Below are 22,218 nucleotides of genomic sequence, written 5' to 3' on the forward strand. Positions count from 1 at the left end.
GTTATGCCTGACTCTTTGTGACCCTATTTGGAGTTTTCTTGGCAAAGAAACTGGAGTGATTTGCCATTTCCTTCTACAGCTCATTTTACAGATGAGGAACTAAGGCAGAGGTAAGTGATTTGCCTAGGATCACACAGCTAGTAAATGTCTGAGGCCAGATTTGAACTTGGGAAGATGAGTCTTCCTGATGTGAGGCCTGGCACTTTGCTCTAAATGGAAGATATTGAAGTCAACCTTGAAACAAAGATTCATGTTATCAGAGATCAGGGGACCATAATTTAGGATTTTATGAAGATAAGAAACATATTTAGGTTAGAGTCAACTGCTGTCTGGGAAACTGTAATAGATCTTCAACTAGCTACCTTTCAAAATGTTGTATGCTTCAAGGAAGGAAAGACAAAAATATCCTATAGCCTGGATTCTACTAACTTAAATGCTGGCTCTCCTTCTAGACTTCTGTTTCCTGACTTCTAAGTAGCTGTCATATTGTTTACCTCTAAGGGTTAAGAGACTCAATGTTTGAAATTTCTGGATAAATACAGACATATATAGTCAGCTCTTGATCATCTGTGCCTATGGGGGTGGGGTGAGAGTTGGTACTAATGTAGGTAATTCAAAAACCATTTGGCTTTAAAAATCTTTTTAGCCAATAGATTGATTTTCATAATTAAATTTTATTTATATGGAAACAAAATTTCCATAGCAAAACCACACTAATGGAGAGGCAGTGTGGTGTAGAAGGATGAAGAGTAGGCATTTGAATGAGGAAGTCTTGGGTTCAAGACCTGCCTCTGACACTTACTGAATCAAGAAATTGACTCATTAACATAATATAGTACAAAACAGGATTATTATTTTTTTTTACTTAACCAGATCTAGCAGTGGCAGCAACATTCAAATAGTGAGCCTGACTAGCCAGATTACTTTTATGCATAAATATGATATTATTTCTAAGTTGGTAAAAAAAAAAAAGAAATGATGAGTTAGACTAGGTAGAATCTAGTTAAGGCCAAGGATATGCTATTACTCCAATCCTAAACACCAAGGAAAAACACTGACATTCTCATTAGGATAATCACAAACTCTTCCCTTCGAGAAACTTGAAAGAAAAGAGTAAGATTCTATGACACCAAAATCGCCTATGGCAGAATATTTTGGATGTCAGAAAATTGTAGGTTTCCAAGTGACTAGCAGACAAGAACGTGTGTAGTATGAGAATAGCCACCATTCTATGAGGATCTGTCTTTCCTTACCTTGAAAGCCTGGGGGACACACGATAAGGGCTTGCTGGAAGGGGTCAGGCCGGGCACAAATCTGCGCTGTTCCAGTCTGCAGGGGCATACTCCGCTGGGCCACTGCAGCCATCGATGCCGCTGAGGGCTGGTAGAGTGTAGATTGGTAGTTTAGTATGGAGACTTCGGGATTGGCTAAGGAAATAGTGGCACTGGTGGAGGTGGGAGCCAGGTTGGTGGCCTAAAGGAATGATGGGAATTAAACAAAAATAAATAAAAATAAAAAATGAGGGAGGTGGTATGTTGGAAGACACAAAGCTAAAGCAAATAAATAAACACAAAGAAGAACAAATAAAAACCAAGAGCCAAAGCAAAGACAGAGGGGAGTGGAAAATAGAGTTGAAAGGTCTCAAGGAAACTTAGGTACCTATTGCCAACTGAGGACCTACAGCACTTTTCTGTGATTACGCATACTCCCTTGATGGCTAGAGGGCCAACTGCCTCTGCAGAGAAATTATATTTATTTAACAGGAAGGAATAAATTCTTAGCGACACTGTATTCAACTGCTAAATCTTATGAACAGCAAAGATGAGAATAAATAGTCAAGAGAATTTAACTAAGATGTCTCACTGGGCCACTGAAATTATTCTCACCTCACTCCCTCTCATTTAAAAAAATTTCATTTAGAATTATATCTAACTGGTAGGGAGAGACTTCAGAAGGAAATAAAATTCAACTCCCCTTCTCACACCCCATATTTTCTTTTCCATTTAAAGAGTAGACAGAGTAATGTCTGTTCTTCAGTAACACTGCCTGTGAGATTTTGTGCCTTATTTTACAAAGAAGTGTTACTGTATCAATCAACAAGTATGTACAACACATTCATTTTGTCATATATACAGTGCTTGATACTGTGGGAGAAGCTAAAGAACTCAGTGGTCCCTGCTTAAAATCTACATGGGAAAACAAGACTAATTATGTGAAACAACTAGTAAAAAAAATGAATACATAAATACATGCAAAAACGTGTGTCTTATAGATTCCACATGTTGTCAGAATTAAGAGAGGAATATCAGTGAAGTCTGGAGTAATCAGATAGTCCTTCAAGCAGAGATGAATTAAGCTGGGACTTGAAGGATGTTTAGAATTTAGTTAGGAGAAAAGACCAAGAGCAACTTACAGAAGTAGAAATAATGAATCAGACTTTCAGGTGTTGGAAGGGACTTATAGACTCTTTAACCCAATTTATACCTGAACAAGACTCCCTTCTGTATCACACCTGACAACTGGTTGTCCATCCTTTGCTTGAAAATTCCCAATAGGGAGAATTTACTATCTCTTGAGGCAGTTCATTACATTTCTGGATAGCTCTAAATATTAAAAATTTTCCTTATGTTAACACAAATGGAAAATCTTATATTCTTTAGAATAAACATCCTTGGTTCCATCATGTGGCACGAATTCAAGGCTCTTTACTATCCTAACTGTTCTTTTCTGGACATTGATGAATGTCCTTCCTAAAATGTGGTATCCAGAACTGAACTCAATAACCCAGATGTGGACTGACCAGTGGAACTTTCAGCTATCTCTCCCAGCAAATTTGCTAAGTCTGGAATCTGTGCTTTTATTTGATTCATTAATAAAAATGTTAAAACAGATTCTTAGGATATCCAACTAGAGTTTCCCTAAGTCAGTATCAACAATTAACATCAATTTTGATTGACCATTTAATCAGTTCCAAATCCATCTAATTGTACTATTTTCTATTCCATTTCATTTTCCACAGGAAAAATGCACAAGAAAAACTTATATTTTATAAACTACTTTCCTCGGAATAAATTTCTAAGGTTAAGTAATGCAAGTATCATCCCTATTTTACAGATGAAGTCACTAAAGGAAAAAATTATTAACTGACTCACCTAAGGTTATATAGTTAGTGAGTAAAATGTTGGAGCAAAGACTCAAATTCAGGTCTTGTGATTCTAAAACCATTGTATATTCCACTAGCTACATATTATAATCAGAAGATAATGAGAAGACCAGAAAGATTAGAACCAAGAATTCAAATAGAAGAATTATAGGAAATAAGTACGGATAAAAGGGATGAGTCAGATTATGGAAGGTCTAGAAGTCCAGGTGGAAAAAAATGAGGCTTGATGTAGCAAGGAGTTATTAGCCTTTGGAGAAAAGGAGTGAGACGATATGGTGACAGAAATGTTTAATGGGGATGATCAGTCTGGTAGGAGACATGCTGCAGGAAGTAAAGAGTAAACTGAGGACGGGGTGCTCAGCTAGGAGACTGATGTTGTCTAAGCATGCAGTAGTAAGTGCCTGGAGCAGGCAGTAGCCATGAGAATGAAGAGAAAGGGTAGGGATTTCAAAATGAGAATAAAGAGGACTTGCTGGGTCTAAGACATGAAGGAAAGGGATGAGTCAAAGATGATTCTCAAGTTCTGAGTCCTAATGGCTTGGGAAGCTGGTGGTCCTAAGGCCAGAGATGGAGATGCTTTTGAAGAGTTCAATTTTAGACATGTTTTGACAAAAAGACATTGAAGTGGAAATGTTCAGTAGGCAGCTAGCTAAAGATATGAGACTACAGCTCAGATGAGAAGCCAATAGAGGAGATTAGTAGTGTACAAACAGACTACTGATTCATGGATGCTGTTAAAACAGATGAGCTTTATGGAGAAGAAAATGTAGTGATACGGCGTAATGGAAGGCAAAAGACAGAATTTCAAGAAGTTGCTGAACATGTATTAGATGCAATAAAGAAATAAAGGAATAGCTGTTTGTAAATCAAATTACATTTTAAATGCAATGCTGTACTTAATATCGAAAAGAATTACAGAGTGAATTACACATCTGCAAATCACCACCCAATGTTTTTTTAAGCCCAGCATGTCTAACTTAAAAACCAAAACCAAGGTACAACTTACTCTTTTGTCTGGAAGAAGCTAGAAAAGGTGTATGTAAATCTATTTTATTCATTGATTAAATGACTGGTGAAAGAAACAAGTTAAATATTCCCTCACACTATTTTCTTTAGCATTATCTAGCTGCTTGGTGGATACCATTATTTAGATGTCCTGCCATCAACTCTGCATGTCTAAATCTGAGATCATCTCTCTTCAAAAATCCAAACAAAAGCAGCTTTCCTTTTTAATTTCCCAGTTTTTTTTCAGTGATATCATAATTCTCTCAATCTTTTGAAACCGTAGAGAGGTCCTAGTCTTTGCCCTTCCTCACACTCCACAACCCAGACACCAAATTCATTAGTTTTCCTTTGTAATATCTCTTGAATCTATCCTTTTTTCTATTATCATTACTACTACCTTAGTCTAGACCCTTAGCTCATGCTTAGAGTATAATCTCTTTTCCCTCTAGTCTCTTCTGCATAAAGCTTTCAAGTTCATCTAACATATCTCCAGCTGCTCAAAAATTTCCAATGGCTTCTGAGTACCTAGAGAACTACTCCATAGCATGGCATTTAACTACTCCACTATTACTTCTCTATAAGAACTTCTACCCAACATTTCTAGCCTAAGTCTCTTCTTTTCCACTTCCACAACTATCAGCTCAGTTTAGACCCTCATTACTACTCACTTGCACTATTGCAACAGCCACGCCCCCCCCAATAAAACCAAACCAAACCCAGTGGCTCCCTATTATGTCTAAAATAAAATATCAAATATACTATAAAGTCCCCTGACATTTAAATTTCTTCACAACTTGGGCCCCTTGTATCTTTCCAGGCTTCTTACACATTGTTCTCCTCAAATTCTGTGACCAGCTCTACAGACCTACTCAATGTTTTGTGCATGCAGCACTCCATTTCCTATCTTTACCTTTGCACCAACTTTCCCTCCTGCTTAGAATGGATTCCTTCCTCATCTCCATCCCTTGGAATCCATGGTTTACTTTATTTTTTATTTGTTTTGGTTTTGCATTTAAAAAAATTTGTTCAAGCTTATTAGTGTCTATTCAGACACCACCCAGGAACTACTTTGGAGACTGCTACAATTGTTTAGAAAGGGAGGGATAATCAACAAGTTTTTGCCCCTCCATTTTAGTTTTTTAAAGAATGTTTTTATGTTTTTCTCACATGTAAAAACAATTTTTAACATTTACTTTTTATAATTTTTGAGTTCCAAATTCCCTCCCTTCCTGCTCCCTCCTCCCTTTTGAGAAGGCAAGCACTTTGATATTGATGTGCAATCATGCAAAACATTTCCATATTAGTCATGTTGCAAAAGAGAACACAGATGAAAAAACCCCAGGAAATATAAAGTTTATGGTTTTCTTTGAGATTGCTCAAGGTCCACCATCTTTGTTAAGCATTTGCTGGTTCTCTCCCTTTCCCTTCTCCCGCCTGCTAGTGCACTCACTCTCAAAACTCTTGTATACATTTATCTTATTTGTACATATTGTCTCCGATTAGAACATACACTCTCTGAGCTCAGGAACTGCTTCTCTTTGGTCTTTTTACCCTCAGTACTCAGTATGTGCTTGGCACATAGTAAGTACTTAACAAGTAACTGTTGACTTGAGAGACTTTCGTTCCATCCACACTAATTTATTTTTAGTTTCCAAACATGGCTGGCATATTTATACTTCTCTAACACTGCTAAATTCTCCCCATTCCTCTGCATATATTTAGGTTCTATCTTTTTTTTTTAAAGTGTAGCTAATGTCTATGAAGCCTTCTCTGATCAAGCTTAAAGTGATTTCTCCCTTTTTTGAAGTACTATAGCATTAATGTATTACACATATTTGATACTTAGTGAATGCTCTATTTTTAGTGATCTTTTTTTATATGGAAGGCTTGTCTTTTTATAGACTGCAAGTTTCTTGAGAGGAGCACCTATCTTCTACCTCTCCGTGTACTTATTAGCACAATGCCTTGAACAGAGGCATTCAATAAATGCCTGATAATGAAATATATATTTGTCTTTTGGAGAAGACAAAGTATATATTTATGTGACTCATTGGGACAGCAGGAATTGTGACTGAGTTGAATCAGAAAAAAAGCAGAATAAAAGATATCTAAATGTACATCCTTCCCTTAATATCTTTCATATCTCTCAGTCATCTCAGCTTCTAGTTTTCCCCCATCCTTAGGTATAATGCCTTTTTTTTTTTTTCCTTCTTTCAGAGTCCCCTTCTCCCACACTCAATTTTTTCAGTACAGGACATGAAAAGTACTTTTAAATTCTTCAGTATACAAAGACTACCAATTATTACAGGTCATTAAACTTTAGTTTGGTGAAGAGTTGAGAGTTACAGTTTTAGGTGTGCCATTAATCAATCATGTGACTTTGAGCTTGTTATTTAAACTACCCATATCCCAGTTTACCCTTATATAAAAGGAAGGAATTGGACTACTTGATTTCTAGAGTATGAGGAGTAACAGATTTTAGTATTAAGTGCTTAATAAATGTCAAAGATAAAAGCTAGCAATTCCCTGCCATCAGTCCCACATTGGAAGAGAGAAATGCCTACCTATGAAATGCCTACCATGTGGCTCATTTAAAATAAGAAAACTTACTCTGGACTACCAATGTCCAACACAAAAGGGAGTTAGCTCCTCAGAGAAAATATGGTTCAGAAGCAAAACTCTATTAAATCATACCTATTCATTTATCTATTTACCTTTCTAGTTTCATATTCAGTTGTGCTGAATTCTGGACCTGAAACAAGTTCAGTGGAAGATGATGCCTGATCCCCAGAATATTCTACAAAGTACATAGAGCAAAGGTCCTTTTATGTTATATTGCAGCTAATATCATTCTGGCATGTTCTTCATCTCCCTCCCACCCCTGGCTCTTGCCTTACCTGGTTGTGGACAGTGTTCAGCTGGTTGTTAAAGGTCATGGTTAGGTTGGTAGATGTGCTGGGGGCCACATGGGTGATGAAAGGTGTTTTACTCTGATTCACTGTATCGTACATATTCACCCGGCGCTTGCAAATCTCCATGTTCTGGAAGCAAGACTTGACACTTTTCATCAAGAAGGGAGAGGAAATGATGAAGGTAGACAAAATAATTGGGGCAAAAGGAGATGAGATGGGTAGGAGGGAGGTAGAGAGAGAAAAAGAAAGTGTTAAAGAGAACTCAATGCAATCAACTACAGAATTTTAACTTCGAGTCAAAATTTCCTACTTCTCCCTCTAAGCAAAGGCTATGTATTAGTAATAGTTAAAATCCTTTAGATAAAGGAAAAAATTTTTTCCTACCCTCAGAGGTAAAGGAAATATGTATCACATACAAGCTGATAAGTGGATCTAATTAAAATCTTATATTCTTTCTGTATATTTTTAACAATACTCTAGCCCAAAGGTTCTTAACCTTTTTTGTGTCATGGATAATTTTTGGCAGTCTGAATGTTTTTAAGTGATAAATAAAGTATATAGGATTATGAAGGAAAAAATACAACTCTTGAAATAAAAATAAAAGTTCACCAACTCCAGGTTGACTCCCTACTCTAGCCCACATTCCTATTATCCATTTTCAACCCTTTTAAGTCCCTTAAGAGCAGAAACCACATTATCTTCTTTTGTATACCCCATAGTGAGGAGCACATTATAAAAACTCCCTGATTTGTCAACACTTTCATACAAATGGACAGTTAGCCATGACTTCCACTATGTTCCTGTGGCCATTCTCTGTCTTTCACTCTCACTCCAGAGAAGCAAGAGGTCTCAAGGCAACTATCATGTGGAGGACTGGTCTAGGGAACTCCTTGACCCAACATCTCTCCTTTCCTACATCCTTCATTTCCCCTCAGGTACTGCACACACACCTGTCAGACATTTGCTTCTTTATGCATAAACATCTATTTTTAACTTTTCTCCTCCTTTTTTCTCTCCATTCCTTTTATAAGTTAAAAATAAAAAAGAGAGAAGCCCTAATCATGTCTGCGCTGAGGACTTTGTGTCTTTATTGAGGAAACTGAGACCATTATTCATGAGCTCTCTCTTCAGTCCTCAAAAGCACTTGACATCCTCCTTTACTCTGGCTCCTTTTCCCTAGGCTCTGATAATGAGGTGGTCTTTTTCTTTGCCCAAACCAACCTCTTCCCACAAGCCCTTTTTCTCACCCTTTCCTGTCCTCTTTAGTACATTTCCCCTTCAATCATCTCTCTTCAACTTCAACAATCATGGTTCCTCTCCTTTAGCCTTCGACCAAACCCAAGTCACTCTATCCTTAAACCTTCACTAGACTTTACTCTCAAGTTACTGTTGTCTATCTCTCCTTCCTTTCTTTCTCAGTTAAATTTTTTTTTACAAAATGCTGTTTATATTCATTGCCTTGACATTGTCTTACTTTTCCCTCTTGACAGTTTGGCTCCTCGTAACTCAGCAATTTGACCTCATATTTCAACAAACTGTTCTCTCCAAAATGACCACTGATCTTGAATGGCCAAATCTGTTGGTTTTCTTAGTGCTTATCCTTCTTGACCTCTATGTTTCATTTGATGCTGTTGATCACTTCTCTTCTTGGAAATTCTATTCTCTTTGGATTTTTGTGACACTACTGTTTCCTGATTCCCCTCTTGTTTATTTTATTCTTCTCAGTCTCTTTTGCTGGCTGATTATCAGTATTACACCCCCTAACTGTAAGTGTACCCAAGGCTATGTTCTAAAAGTCTTTCTTTTTTCTCCCTGTATTCTCTCTTGCTGAGTTAATCATCTTCCATCGTTTTAATTATCATCTCTATACCTATTTCTCTCTGGCTATCCTTTAAGCTTCAGTTGCACATTACTATTGAACATTTCAAATGATAGGTTCTGTAGACCTTTTGAAGTCAATGACGATCATTCATTCTCATTGCTTCTCAAACCCATTTCTCTTTCAAAATTCCTTTTACCTGTTGAAGGCACCACTGTCTTTGTAGTCTCAGGTTTATTACTTCAGCATTATCCTCAACTCTTCACTCTACCTTGCCCCATATATCCAAACAGTTATCAAAATTGGTGTATCTACTCATTCCAATCCGTTTTCTACACAGCTGCCAAAGTGATTTTCCATAAGTTTGGAACACTGATTGAAATACTAGTTTACTCAGTAAACTCCTATGTCCCTATCATTTATAGAATAAAATACATACTCCCCTGTTTGGCTTTTAAAGTCTTTCACAGCCTAGTCTCAACCTATCTTTCCAGTCTTAAACATTCCTTTCCTTCTTTAACTCCATGATGCAGCCAAATTGACTTTTTTCTCTTCCTCACACACAGTACTCTATCTTCCATTTCTCTACTTCAGAAATGACCTTCCCCCAATGCCTGCATTCACACTCCTCATTTTTGACAAATAGAAATGTAAGTGCTACCTTCTTTGTGAAGCCTTTCCTGATTCCCCATCCTCCTACTTTATAATTATGTGTATTCTCTGTTGGGTTTTCTTCCCTGATAGACTAGAAGGTCCTTGAGAGTAAAGAATGTTTCATTCTTTGTAGTTGCATCTCTTACATCCAGTGCAGTCCCTGGCACATAATAGGCTTACTGATTGATAAGAATGATGGCTACTGGTATATGTAAAGAAAAGGAAAGTACACCAAACTCTTCTAAGTACCTAGAAATTTCCAGAATCTGCCTCCTTGTTGTCATCCTAATTAAAAATCTGCTATTTTTTCATGTTCTCTGTATTGTAGTGATACTGGCAATCTCTAATAAGGATCACAAAGTTTTGAGGTGGAAAGGGAACTTAAGACATCACCTATCCAATCCCTTCATTTTACAGGTGAAGAGACTAAGACCCCAGGGAGGTTAAGGGAGTTTTCTCAAGTTCATAACTAATACCGATGGTATACTAGCTTCTTCGTAGAACCTTAGAGCTGAAAGGGACTTTGTGGTCATGGGATCTTCAGGCAGGTGAATGTATAAATCATCAGGACACATGGTTTCTTGAAATTCTCTTGACATGGAGACATGACAAACTTTTCTAATAACTCATCCCAGCATTTTATCACCATGACAATTAAGAAATTATTCCTTTATAACCATCGAAGTCATCTTGACTTTAGTTTAAGTATTTCTACTTGTGTTAATCATTCATGGAAACTGCTTGGCAGTTCTTAAGACTCATTTCCTCTTTACATTCCTGTTTATAGGTATAGAATTTATACTGCAGTGCTACATATATATGATTCCTATTCAGATGCTCTAAAATCTTTAAATTCATGTTGAAAGAAGCGATCAAATCCTTATGATTTAACATGCTTAGAAACATCTAGGTTTATAGGACAGGTTATTTACATAAGCAGCTCCCAAAGCATCTTGTTTTATTTATTTAAATAAATTTTTAGTTTACATCATTCATTGCCCCAAGATTTTGAGTTACAACTTTTCTCCCCATCTTTCCTCTACCTACCACCCCAAAACAGTGATCCCACTGTATGCCCCCTCCCCCAGTCTGCTCTCTCCTATGTCTTCCCCCATCCCCCTCCAACTTTCTAGTAGGGCAAGATGGATCTCTATACCCCAATATCTGTATATCTTATTTCTCAGTTGCATGTAAAAAAAATAATATGTATATATATTTTTTTAACATTTGATTTTAGAACTTTGGATTCCAGATTCTTTCCCTTCCTCCCTTATCACCCACCTTTATTGGGAAGATAAGCAATTCAATATAGGTTGTACATGTGTAGCTATGCAAAACATTTCCATAGTGGATATATTGTAAAAGATTGACTATATTTCCCTCCATCCTATCCTGCTGCCAACTTGTTCTATTCTTTACTTTGACCCTGTCCCTTTTCAGAAGTGTGTGCTTCCAACTTCCCTCCCCCTCAGCCTGCCCTCCCCTCCATCATCCCCGGTCTCATCCCTTTCCTCCCTACTCTCCTGTAGGGTGAGATAGCCTATTTAGTGTGTATGTCATTTTCTCCCTAAGCCAAATTCAGTGAGAGTAAGGTTGACCCATTCCCTTTTGCCTTCCTGTTCTTCCCCTCCATTGAAACAATTTTCCCTTGCCTCTTCTATATGGGATAATTTGCCCCATTCTGTCTCTCCCAATCTCCTTTCATTATATTCCTCTCTCACTTCTCAATTTCATCTTTTAGGTATCATCCCTTCCTATTCAACTGGTCCTGTGTCCTCTGTCTATGTATACCTGTAGACATATATACACACACTCACATATGTATTCATATGCCCATATACCCTCTATAGACATATAATATGTATGTATACATACACATATATATTTATATTTCCTTTATTCTCATACTGAGAAAAATCTCATAAGTTACAATTTATCGTTTTTCCATGTAGGAATGTAAATAGTTCAACTTTGATAAGTTCCTTATGATTTCTTTTCCCTGTTTAACTTCTCATGCTTCTCTTGCTTCTTTTATCTGAATGTCAAATTTTCTATTCAACTCTGGTTTTTTCATCAAGAATGCTTGAAAGTTCTCTATTTCATTGAATGACCATATTTTCCCCTGAAACATGATGGTCAGTGGGTAGGTGATTCTTGGTGTTAATCCCAGCTCCTTTGACCTCGGGAATATCATATTCCAAGCCCTTTGATCCCTCAGTGTAGAAGCTGACAGGTCCTGTGTTATCCTGATTTTATTTCCACAATATTCAAATTGTTTCTTCCTGGCTGCTTGTAATATTCTCTCCTTGATCTGGGAATTTCAGAACCTGGCTATAATATTCCTAGGAGTTTTCTTTTTGGGATCTCTTTCAGGAGGTGATCGGTGGATTCTTTTAACCTCTATTTGCCCTCTGGTTCTAAAAACATCAGGGCATTTTTCCTGGAGAATTTCTTGAAGGATGATTTCTAGGTAATTTTTTTGATCATGGCTTTCAGGTAGTCCAGTAATTTTTAAATTATCTTTCCTGGATCTATTTTCCAGGTCAGTGGTTTTCCCATGAGATATTTCACATTGCCTTCTATTTTTTGATTCTTTTGGATCTGTTTAATAGTATCTTGTCACTAGCTTCCATTTGTTCCAGTCTAATTCTGAAGGAATTATTCTCTTTAGTGACCTTTTGAGATTGTTTTTCCATCTGGCAAATTTGGCTTTTTTAAGGCATTCTTCTCCTCATTGCCTTTTTGAGCCTCTTTTGCCATTTGAGTGAGTCTATTTTTTGTTTTGTTTTTGTTTTTAAAGCAGTTGGGGTTAAGTAACTTGCTCAAGGTTACACGGCCAGTTATTTCTGGGTGTGGTGCTAAGTATCTGAGCCTGGATTTGATCCCCAGGTCATCCTGACACTGAAGCTGGTGCTCTTACTCGCTGAGCCACCTGGCCGCCTCTAATCAATTAGGGTTAAGTAACTTGCTCAAGGTTACATGGCCAGGTGTTTCTGGGTGGGTGCTAAGTGTCTGAGCCTGGATTCAATCCCCAGGTGATCCCGATACTGGAGCTGGTGCTCTTAGTCACTGTCCTACCTGGCCGCCCCGAATCTGTTTTTTAAGGTGTTATTTTCTTGTCAGGTTTTTGACTCTCTTTTCATGATTTTCTTGCATTGTTCTCATTTCTCTTTCCAATTTTTCCACCACTTCTCTTATTTGGTTTTCAGAATCCTTCTTAAGCTCCTCTATGGCCTGTAACAAGTTCATATTTTTCTTGGAAGCTTTTGGTGCAGGAGTTCTGACTTTGTTGTCTTCCTCCTGTTCCATGCTTTGATCCTTTTTGTCCCCAAAAAAGGAATCCAAAGTCGGATTGCTGTGGTTGCTTTGTTTCCTTTTCTTGCTCATGTTGCCACTCAATTACTTGACTTTTGAGCTTTTTGCCACAATAGAACTCTGCTACCAGAGAGGAAAGCTGGTCCCAAATTTCTGGGGTTTTCTTATCTGCTGGAGCCGTTAGTTGTCTGCCCTCTCTGAAGCCGCCACTGGCTCTGGCTTGCACCCTAGGACCTTCACCCAAGACAGCAATCCAGATCCAAGCAGGTTAAAACAAGAGCAATTAATTACCCCTCAGAATGGTTGCTTGGTCCCCCTACAATCTGCAGTCCAGGAGCTTTGAAGCAGCCACAAGGTGGGCGGCTGCAGAGCTGCAATGCCTCAGCAGCTTCTTGCCCTGGGGGCAGAGGCCAGACTACACTCCTGGACTCCTGTGATAGTAATAGAATATAAAGATCCCCCTGTATTGGCTTGGTTTTCAAATTGATTGTGTTAAAACACAGAGCTTGTTAATCCCAGCCTGTGGGATGGACTTGTTGAAGTGAAAAGAAAGTCCTCAACTGGGAGGAGCTGGTGACATAGATTTGGAGAGACACAGGAGAGAGGCAGAAGGACTTTTTGGAAGCAGCACCCTCGTGGAGGCAGAGAGAGACTGAGAGGATTGCTGAGGGCCACTTTGAATTGCCCTGGACTTTTGAGACCTGCCCCCAGAGCTGCCAAGGACTGAGGAGACATGGCTGTTTTGCTGGTACTTTGTCTGTCTGTTTTGATGTTGTTTTGCCAGATTTGTCCACTGGTGAAAGACAGTCCTGTTGTTGAAGAAGTCCTGGAACCTGGCTGTTGGTTAAGAGCTACTGAGACTGTCCTGCAGACAGAGAGTGAATACTGTCCACTGGTGAAGGACAGTGCTGTTGTTGCGGGGTCTGGGAACCTTTCTGTTGATTCAGAAGCCCTGAAGAAGGATTTTCTTGTTGTATGTTTACAGAAATCCTGGGAGAGGGTTTTGCTAATGTTTTTAGGGGTCCTAGGACTGTTCTGCAGACAGAGGATGAATTAATGAATGAAGAGACTGGCAATGTATCTTGTGGCCTTGCTAAGCTTTGTCTCCCCAGGAACAAAGATTGCTGAGAACTTGCCTTGTGTCAAGATGAAGAAAAGACCTCCATTTGGATATTAAGTGCTGTGCTTAAACTTGTTGTAACTCTGGGGTAGATTCAGTTGTGATTCAGGGGTGGGGAACTTTTGACCTTTTTGTGTTCTATGATTGAATAAATGAATGTACTTTACTTATGATTGGAAACTAATCTCCATTTGAGAAGAGGGGCTTTGTGATGGACTAAATGAAGGTACAGCCTAGGGGTGGAGTAGTATTTAGAACAGGGACTTTGTAATTGATTGAATGAATGTAAGGTCCTGGGGTGGGGTAGTACTTGGAGATTATTTAATCACACTTAGTAAATGCTGTATTTTGAATGATGTCATATTTTGATCTTCTCTGTTCTTAATTTGTCACTGAATAAAATAGAGAGCACCTATGCTGGTATTCTGAACCTTGGGAAGTTGCCTTTGCTTGACATTACATTACAACTCCCTGTTCCCAAAGTCCACTGACCTCTCACTTTGTCTTTGTCATTTATCGGTTGATAATTCTGGAAACTGCCATAGCTGCTGGTGATCTACTCTCCCAGAGTCCCTCCAGGTTGGGCTGCCCTGGAGCTAAAACCATGGACTCACAGGGCTGCGCTTGTCTTCCAGCATGCTGTGATTGACCCATCTTGCTGGTCTGTCTTCAGCAGGAGGTTTGTTTCTGTCTTTCACTTTTTGGATTTTGTAGCCCTAAACTTTGTTTAGAGTCATTTTTTATAGGTAGTTGAGGTGCTTATGGGGGTTGTACAAGGGAGTCTTCCTGCTTCTATGCCACTATCTTGGCTTCTCCCAAGCATGTTGTTTTAATCTCATAGCCCAATAAAACTGACCAAAGCCTTATTTCAATAATCAAGTCAGACCCTACACACTTTGGTCACTGAGATGTGTATAGCTGAGCTAAAATTTCCTTATATCACCTTTAGCCACTAAGGAAGTATGCTCTCTTGTAGCTATCTATTGCAATGAGACTTAGTCTGTGTAACAAACACTCCCCTTTCCCAGTTAGCTGACCGAAGTTAGTTTGAGATCAGGGCCTACTCTGAGAATTCAGGCCTAGTTATAGTCATGGTAGTGCTAATGGAGAGCAACCCATCAACAAGCATTTACAACCATAATTGTCAGGCACTGTGGTAGTAGCTACTGAGACTGAGTCCATTTTAGGGTGGACTAAAGATAAATTTACCATTTAATATTTGAAGTGATCGTACTTTAGGGATATTGCTACTATGGATACAACCCTTCATAAGTGGTTTCTCAGTGTTTAGAAGTGACCAGTAGTTCACCTTGTCTTGATTGTCTTCTATATTCCCACCTTTCTCTCTTTTAAATTATTATAAAACACAAGAAGGAGGCTTACTGTGTGCTATGGGGAAAATCAAGCAAGTGTGTCATGGTGACAAAGGGATGGTTTAAGGTTTCGATTGGCGTGACCCTCTTATCTGCATCAATGGTCAACATCTTCTTTAGTAGGTCTATGAACTCGCGCCGGTCGGCCTTTTCCACTAACATGTCACTCCCTTCCAGATCTGTGGTCATATTCACCTAGAAGGAGAGCAGGACAAATCACAATAAATCCTTCCCTTGACCCTCTCTGTATGTTCTGTTTCAGTCCATCTCTAACTCAGCGTACAACCCAGTAGCCTCCATCTTGCCTGTTAGAGGACTAGGTAGCAACTCCTCACAGCACTTTTCTTAGCTAGTTTGACTATTCAGGGTTTGGCTTAGGACTTTAAAATAGAAGTATGGGGACAAAAAGGGGGAGAGGGTGTAAAAGGACCTAACAGACATCAATAGCCTACTACAGAATGACAGAGGAGTTGATTCATGTTTTGATGCTTTAGAATGAGATATGAGTTGGATCAATGTTTTGACCCCTTAAAGTAAAGCAAAGTTTTTTGTTCTTCTTTATAAAAAAAATTAATGACAACTATACAATAAGAAGTTAGAAAAATAAGATGGGGGAAAAGTTAGCCTATGAACAATTTGTGGAAGAAAAACTGACATGTTTTTCATCCTTTCCTAATTTAAATATCACCTTATGGAAGAAATCAGATACTGAAGGCTTCCTATGAATGCTTTTTTAAAAGCTCTAACAAAATTTGTTTCAGGGTCAGAATTCTTTCTTTATATTTTGAAAACGTCTTCCCTGGAATGATCTCTGACCAACATGGGCAGGGGTGAGAGTTCTACATTTGTAATTTACATTTGTGGTAAAATTCTTATTCTCTGTGGACGGCATGCTCTATTTTCCAAAGATGCTTTCTGTAGACCATTTTCTGGTGATCCCTTCTAACACTGCTTCAGAGTAGATAAGGTAGCAGTTTTCTTCAAAATCTTTGCTGATCGTAGTTATAGGAAGAGGTTTTTGAAGTGATTATTGATCTACGTGTCCCCATCCCTATATGGCTTTATTTGGTATGATTCTAGACTCATTTTTCACACTTAAGAAGTTAACAGCTTGTACTTTATTAAAGGCATATAATAATTCATTCTTTCAGACCTAAAAAGTGATGACTTCTTCCTCTATGTCTGGGACATCTAAGTTTACTTATATGACTAAATTCTTTTACAGGAAATACCAGCATGATAGACCATTATTAGCCTCACAAAATGAATTTCTTTACTGAAAACTGCTTGTAACAAAAATACCGTACTTTTAAGATATTTCACAGACCCAAATGGTAATCTTACCAAAGCTAGTTAGGGCCTATGCATATCTTATAACAATGTTCAAAGCAATTCAGGGCCAAATGACATGACTGGGGGCGGGGGGGGCTTGTGGATTTCCACCAGGCATTTTTCATCCCATCTGTCAAAGAACTTGGCATTCATTTTTTTTTATTTTAAAGCAATTGGGGTTAAGTAACTTGCTCAAGGTTACACGGCCAGTTATTTTTGTGTGGGTGCTGAGTATCTGAGGCCGGAACTGATCCCAGGTCTCCTGACTCTGGGGCTGGCGCTCTTACTCACTGCACCACCTCACCGCTCCTGAACTTGTCATTCATTAAGTCCTCTTGTACCTTGGTAATCAAAGGGCTTCTACTACTTACCCATGAAGCTTACCTGTGCCATGTCATCCAAACAGTTAAAAATGTACTTCCTTGCTTCCTTTGATTTAATCCCTGTCTCTGCCTCATGATCGTCTGGTGTCTGGTCAAAACAAGTAAAAGCTGACTGGTTATCTGAACTACTCCCAAATCAGCATGACTAGTACACTTAGCTTAGCAATTCTGGTCCATGATCCCTTCCCTGTCTTTGAAAGGAAACCTTTCAAAGGCCTTCAATTTTGCAAACTTCATTAAAACCTCACCCAGCATAAAGCCTCTAAGTTTCAAAATGCTCTCTACTAATCAGACTATTCCCTTCTTCCAAGATTAATCTGACAAATGAAAAGGAATTTCAGAATTCTCTTCTTACCTTTAGCCTCCACAAAGGATATGGTGAGTCTGTATCACGGTTGAAAAACCTTGTTGTCTTTGTTCCTGCACTTAATAAATATTCTGCTGGCAAACCTTGTGTTTGTGAAATATATCGAATCTATGAAAGAAGAAAGAGTAAAGTCATGGTATCACTGACCTTCTGTTGCGTTAGTGACTACAGCGGATTTGAGGACAACAGAAAATTACAATTTTATACACAAAAACAAAAGGAAAGGAGATAATGGGGGGTGGGGAGGAGTAGGAAAGAAAGAATGGAAAAATTAAGAGGAATAATGTTTGGGCCTTGTAAATTGGTACTGAAGCAGATTTTAAAAAATAAAACCCAAAATGCCCATGAGAATGTTGTATAAAACAAAATTCTAAATTACCATATTTTCTACAAGAGGAAATAAAGTAAATTAAATGGAGACTTGTCAAGAATACCTGGGATTATCTTGACTCACCTGATCATATTCTGATGCTCCTGGGTATAAAGGCCAACCCAAAAATAGCTCCGCAATAACACAGCCCAAGGACCACATGTCAATTGCCTCACAAAAAGGTAAACCAAGGATAATTTCAGGGGCTCTGAAAAACAATAGAAGAAACTACTTAGCAATTCTTAAATACAAGTGGGTATTCATAACTGTCTGAACTATGCATAACTTGTAAAAATGACATACAGCATTAAGACTGTAAAGCATTTTACATATATAGTATATATGTCCTTTCATCCTTATAATAACATATTGATCATATTAACTTATTGATCCTTATAATAACTTCATGATGTAAGTATTGCAGGTAGTTTTATGCCCATTTTACAGATGAGAGTATTTTTATAATGGATTCACTTTATACATGAAGGTTAGATGTTAATGATCCATCCAAAAGAATGCTGTGGAATGTAGAGTGGTATCTTAAGTAACCAGTAGAACACATGTGTAAGAAGATTGAATGTAGTTGGTGATCTTGGAATAGAACCAAAATATTTTATAGTTTAATTAGTGATTCTTTTTGTATAAGTATGCCTTTCACCATTGAAGACTCCAGCCCCTCTATACCATAATAGATGGACATTTGGAGTTGCTGTGGCTAAAAAAGCTCCCTGATAGCTGTCCTTTGCCTCTTACTGTATTCCTAGTGCATAGCACAATGACTGGCACATAATAAATGTCTATGGACTGACTGATAGCCAAGCTTATAATGAGCTCTTCTCAAGTTAGGCTGTACAGATAGGCCTTAGCCCATCCATGTAGCCAGTACTTGCAGATTATCTCTTCTCTACCTCTAAAAGCAGGCGTGGGGAACCTGTGCCTCAAGACCACAGGCCCTCTAGGTCCTCAAGTGTGACTCTCTGACTGAATCCAAACTTCACAGAACAAATCCCCTTAATAAAAGAATTTATTCTGTAAAACTTGGACTCAGTTAAAAGATGGTGCCTAAGAACCTAGAAGGCTACTTGTGGCCTCAAGGCCACAGGTTACCCTCCCCTGTCCAAGAGTATTTGCATGAATGGGGGAAAAAAAACTAAAACCCAAATAAAAAGCTAAAATTTGCTTTTTGCTATGCCTAATTCCAAAAAAAATATGAGATCACCTAGCTGAAGTCTCTGAAAAGGTGACCCAATGAAATTCACTAACCTATGCTTTTTTTCATATACTTCTCATCTTATAAATTTGTAAGTCTAGCAATATATAACCTATATCAAATTGCTTACTGTCTTAGGGAGAAAATTTAAAACTCAAAATTTATAAAAAATGAATGTCAAAAATTGTCTTTACAAGTAACTGGAAAAAGTAAAATACTATTAAAAATAAATTTATAGATCTTATAAAAGGGGTTTATCTGTTAAAGTACATATCATTGTGAAGAGGAAAGTTATACCTCTTTCCCTTTCTAGTTTTTTTGTTCTCTTTTCTTAACCCATCTTTAAATGATAAAATAAAACAGTCATAACCTTGGTTCTCATTTTCTAATTCTTCCCCCATTTAAATTTCCCCCTTAAAATTTTCCTGAGTAGATTATCTCCCATTTCTGAACTCTTCTAGAAGAGTAAACTACAAAAACAAAAATCTTTTGTCAGTCTTGTGATTCCCTAATTAGTTTTGCAAAATAAGCTTCCCAAAAGGTATTGTCATTTCTATAAAGCTGTTCTGCAGCAAGTCAGATAGTTGTACTATATTGTTTGATGTACAGGCATATGCAATGACTTAGGATACTCATAAAAAATTGTTTTTTTTGCTTTTTGGAGGGCAATTGGGATTAAGTGACTTGCCCAAGGTCACATGGCTAGTTTTTGTGTTGTGTCTGAGGCTGGATTTGAACTCAGCTCTTCCTGACTCCAGGGCCAGTGTTCTAATAACTGCGCCACCTAGCCGCCCCATCATACAAAAATTCTTAACCCAATTTGCCCTAGTTTAGCTTAGTATAAAATTTTAGATTGGAAGAACACTTAACGCCTTAAGTTGTGTTAAACTTTTTCTGTACCTACCACATTCCCTACTTGGCCTCTACTCGCAAAATCAGGCCACTCATACTGGGGGGGAACCACTTCTGACTTGGGACATGGATTATAGAAGAAGCAACTACCTTAGAAAGAGCTTTATCTAACTCCATTTTCACTGTTGTGGTCCCCACTTCTCCTACTCAGACCCAAGGCTATGTGGTTTAGCAGAAAGAATGCTGGATTTGATGTCTAGAAGACCTGGGTTTGAATCCTACTCTGATAGGTGAACTTTTGCCCCATCTTGTTCCAAACTAGGCCTCCACACCATTTCCCATCCATCTTCATACTATGCTGTCTGCTCTCCACTGTCTTCATCTTCCTCCCACTACAACTCTTTGAAGATATTAATAAAACTATTTATAAGGACTGAGCCAATCCTTCAGGCTTGCAATCAGGATTAAATGATATGATGAATGTAGAATACTTTGCAAACCTGAGAGCACTATCTAGAAGCTGTCATTGCTGTTGTCCAGACCCTTTACCTGGGCTATTGACCCTAAGTTCTTGATCTTTTCTACTTGACCTGCAGGATTCTGAACTTTTCTTAGCCCAGCTGATTTTTCTGAACTTAATTCTTTATCTGCCTAAACTCTTGTCACCTGTCACCTCTTAGGTTTTTGTTGACTTATTGCTAGACTTTTGGCCCCCATGATTTATGATACTTGACAGATCTTTTCCTGCCTAACTAAACTCTCATGGCATTTCTGAATAGAACTGACTTCAAAAGATGTATGGTTTGGGGAGATGAGATACATTCAGGAAATATTTAAATGGCAGCAGTAGTACTATTAATTCATTTATATAGCACTTTCTGAAGCTTCAAAAATACTTTCTTCACAACAACCCTTGAGGTAGCTTGTGCAATATTATTTCTATTTTATAAGAAAACTGAGGCTGAGAGGTTAAATAGCATATCCAAAGCCACACATTTATAAAGTACAGCTGTCAGAACTGATTCAAGTCTTCCTACTCTAAAACCCAGTGTTTCCTATTATATATTACTCAGTTCTCTGTCTAAGATTTATCAGGGAAGGGAAGAGATCGCTGTGGACTGAGGTAGTTCAAGGAGGAGGTGGGGATTAAGTTGGACCCTTATTGACCAGTAAGATCTCTAAGAAGAAAGGGAAGAAGAGCATAAACAGAAGCATGAAGTACAAAGGTAGACCTGTGTGCCAGGGTCGGTAAGCATATGAACTAGCCAGTTCTTAAGGCTAGTATTATCTTATGGACAAGCTTGGCTTCTTCAAATATAACATAATAATCTAAGTCTGGTTCCAGTCGCATTGGTATCTATGTGGATTGGAGAGTGGACACTGACTTTATGTATCACTTTTGTTTGGTCAGATGACTGGAAGCTGCCTTCTGTGTTTCTTCCTGAGGCAGACCCTCCTCAGTTCATTGAACCTTTGGGTTTCCATGTTCTCTGTACAACGACAGGGTTGGCAATGACCTCTAAGATGCCTTCCAGTTATAAATATGTGAGCCTATATTTCTTTTTGGCCCATCTTCTAAGTTGGTTCCTGGTGGAGGGATACCCCTTAGTTCATATACAGAAAACAGATGACTGACATGTCCTGAGCTATGTGAATGATCATTACTTTTCTGGCTCAGGTGGTTGGATCCAACTCTCCCCAGGTCTCTCTGGCTTACAACTCAAGCATCCTCAGGGAAGTGGGCTCCCAAAATCTTACCTTTAGTTTCATAATACCAAAACTATTTTAAACATACATTGACACCAAAGGATAAGAATGTCTGGTTTCCTTACAGGTTCATCATATACACACAGCATGACACTGAAATATCACACTGCTCTGAAGAGAACAAACAAATGTCACCTTTCAATACATTAAGGCTGAAGCATTTATCTATGCTGGCTAAGTTGACAGCTCTCATACATGCAGTTCATAGAAAAACTAGAATGGAATCCTTTCACAACAGATGTTGGGAACAAACAACTGCCTTTTAAGATAGTCCCACTGGAACAAGTTTTTTTTTATAGTATGTTTTTGTTGTTTCAAGGACGTGATTTGAGCTGCAATATCCAAATCTGTTTTATGATTTAATACTCACTCAATGCTATAATGTCCTGCAGACAAAGATAAATAACATACCACTCTTGCTTTCAAGAAGGTTGCCATCTAGGAGAGGTGATGTAATGCATATTATGAAAGTGCAGAATTTTAGAATATAGTAAATGCCTAAGAGCAAACTGCTGAGACTAGACAGAGAAATCCTTCTTGACTGGGCCATTAGGGAGGACTTCATGGAGGAGGCAG

General features: G+C 38.2%; 1 protein-coding gene across 7 annotated transcripts in view; it reads right to left on the reverse strand.

The window, feature by feature from the left end:
- Positions 1 to 22,218, reverse strand: part of HIPK2 (homeodomain interacting protein kinase 2) — a 251,076-nt gene that overhangs the window by 63,155 nt on the left and 165,703 nt on the right. For 4 of the 7 annotated variants that reach the window (XM_069087337.1, XM_069087338.1, XM_069087343.1 and 1 more), the window contains 6 exons: positions 17,898 to 18,021; positions 17,432 to 17,551; positions 17,078 to 17,164; positions 15,372 to 15,556; positions 7,066 to 7,228; positions 1,254 to 1,473 (listed from right to left, as the gene is read on the reverse strand). In XM_069087337.1, the coding sequence (XP_068943438.1) occupies positions 1,254 to 1,473; positions 7,066 to 7,228; positions 15,372 to 15,556; positions 17,078 to 17,164; positions 17,432 to 17,551; positions 17,898 to 18,021 (899 nt within the window). The remainder of the gene's footprint in view (positions 1 to 1,253; positions 1,474 to 7,065; positions 7,229 to 15,371; positions 15,557 to 17,077; positions 17,165 to 17,431; positions 17,552 to 17,897; positions 18,022 to 22,218) is intronic. The other 3 variants (XM_069087340.1, XM_069087344.1, XM_069087342.1) reach the window with 1 other exon arrangement.

The sequence above is a fragment of the Petaurus breviceps genome, unplaced genomic scaffold (genome assembly GCF_028583685.1).
Source record: "Petaurus breviceps papuanus isolate PSGF00001 unplaced genomic scaffold, PetGlider_PUasm1.0 181, whole genome shotgun sequence".
NCBI classification, from domain to species: Eukaryota; Metazoa; Chordata; class Mammalia; order Diprotodontia; family Petauridae; genus Petaurus; species Petaurus breviceps.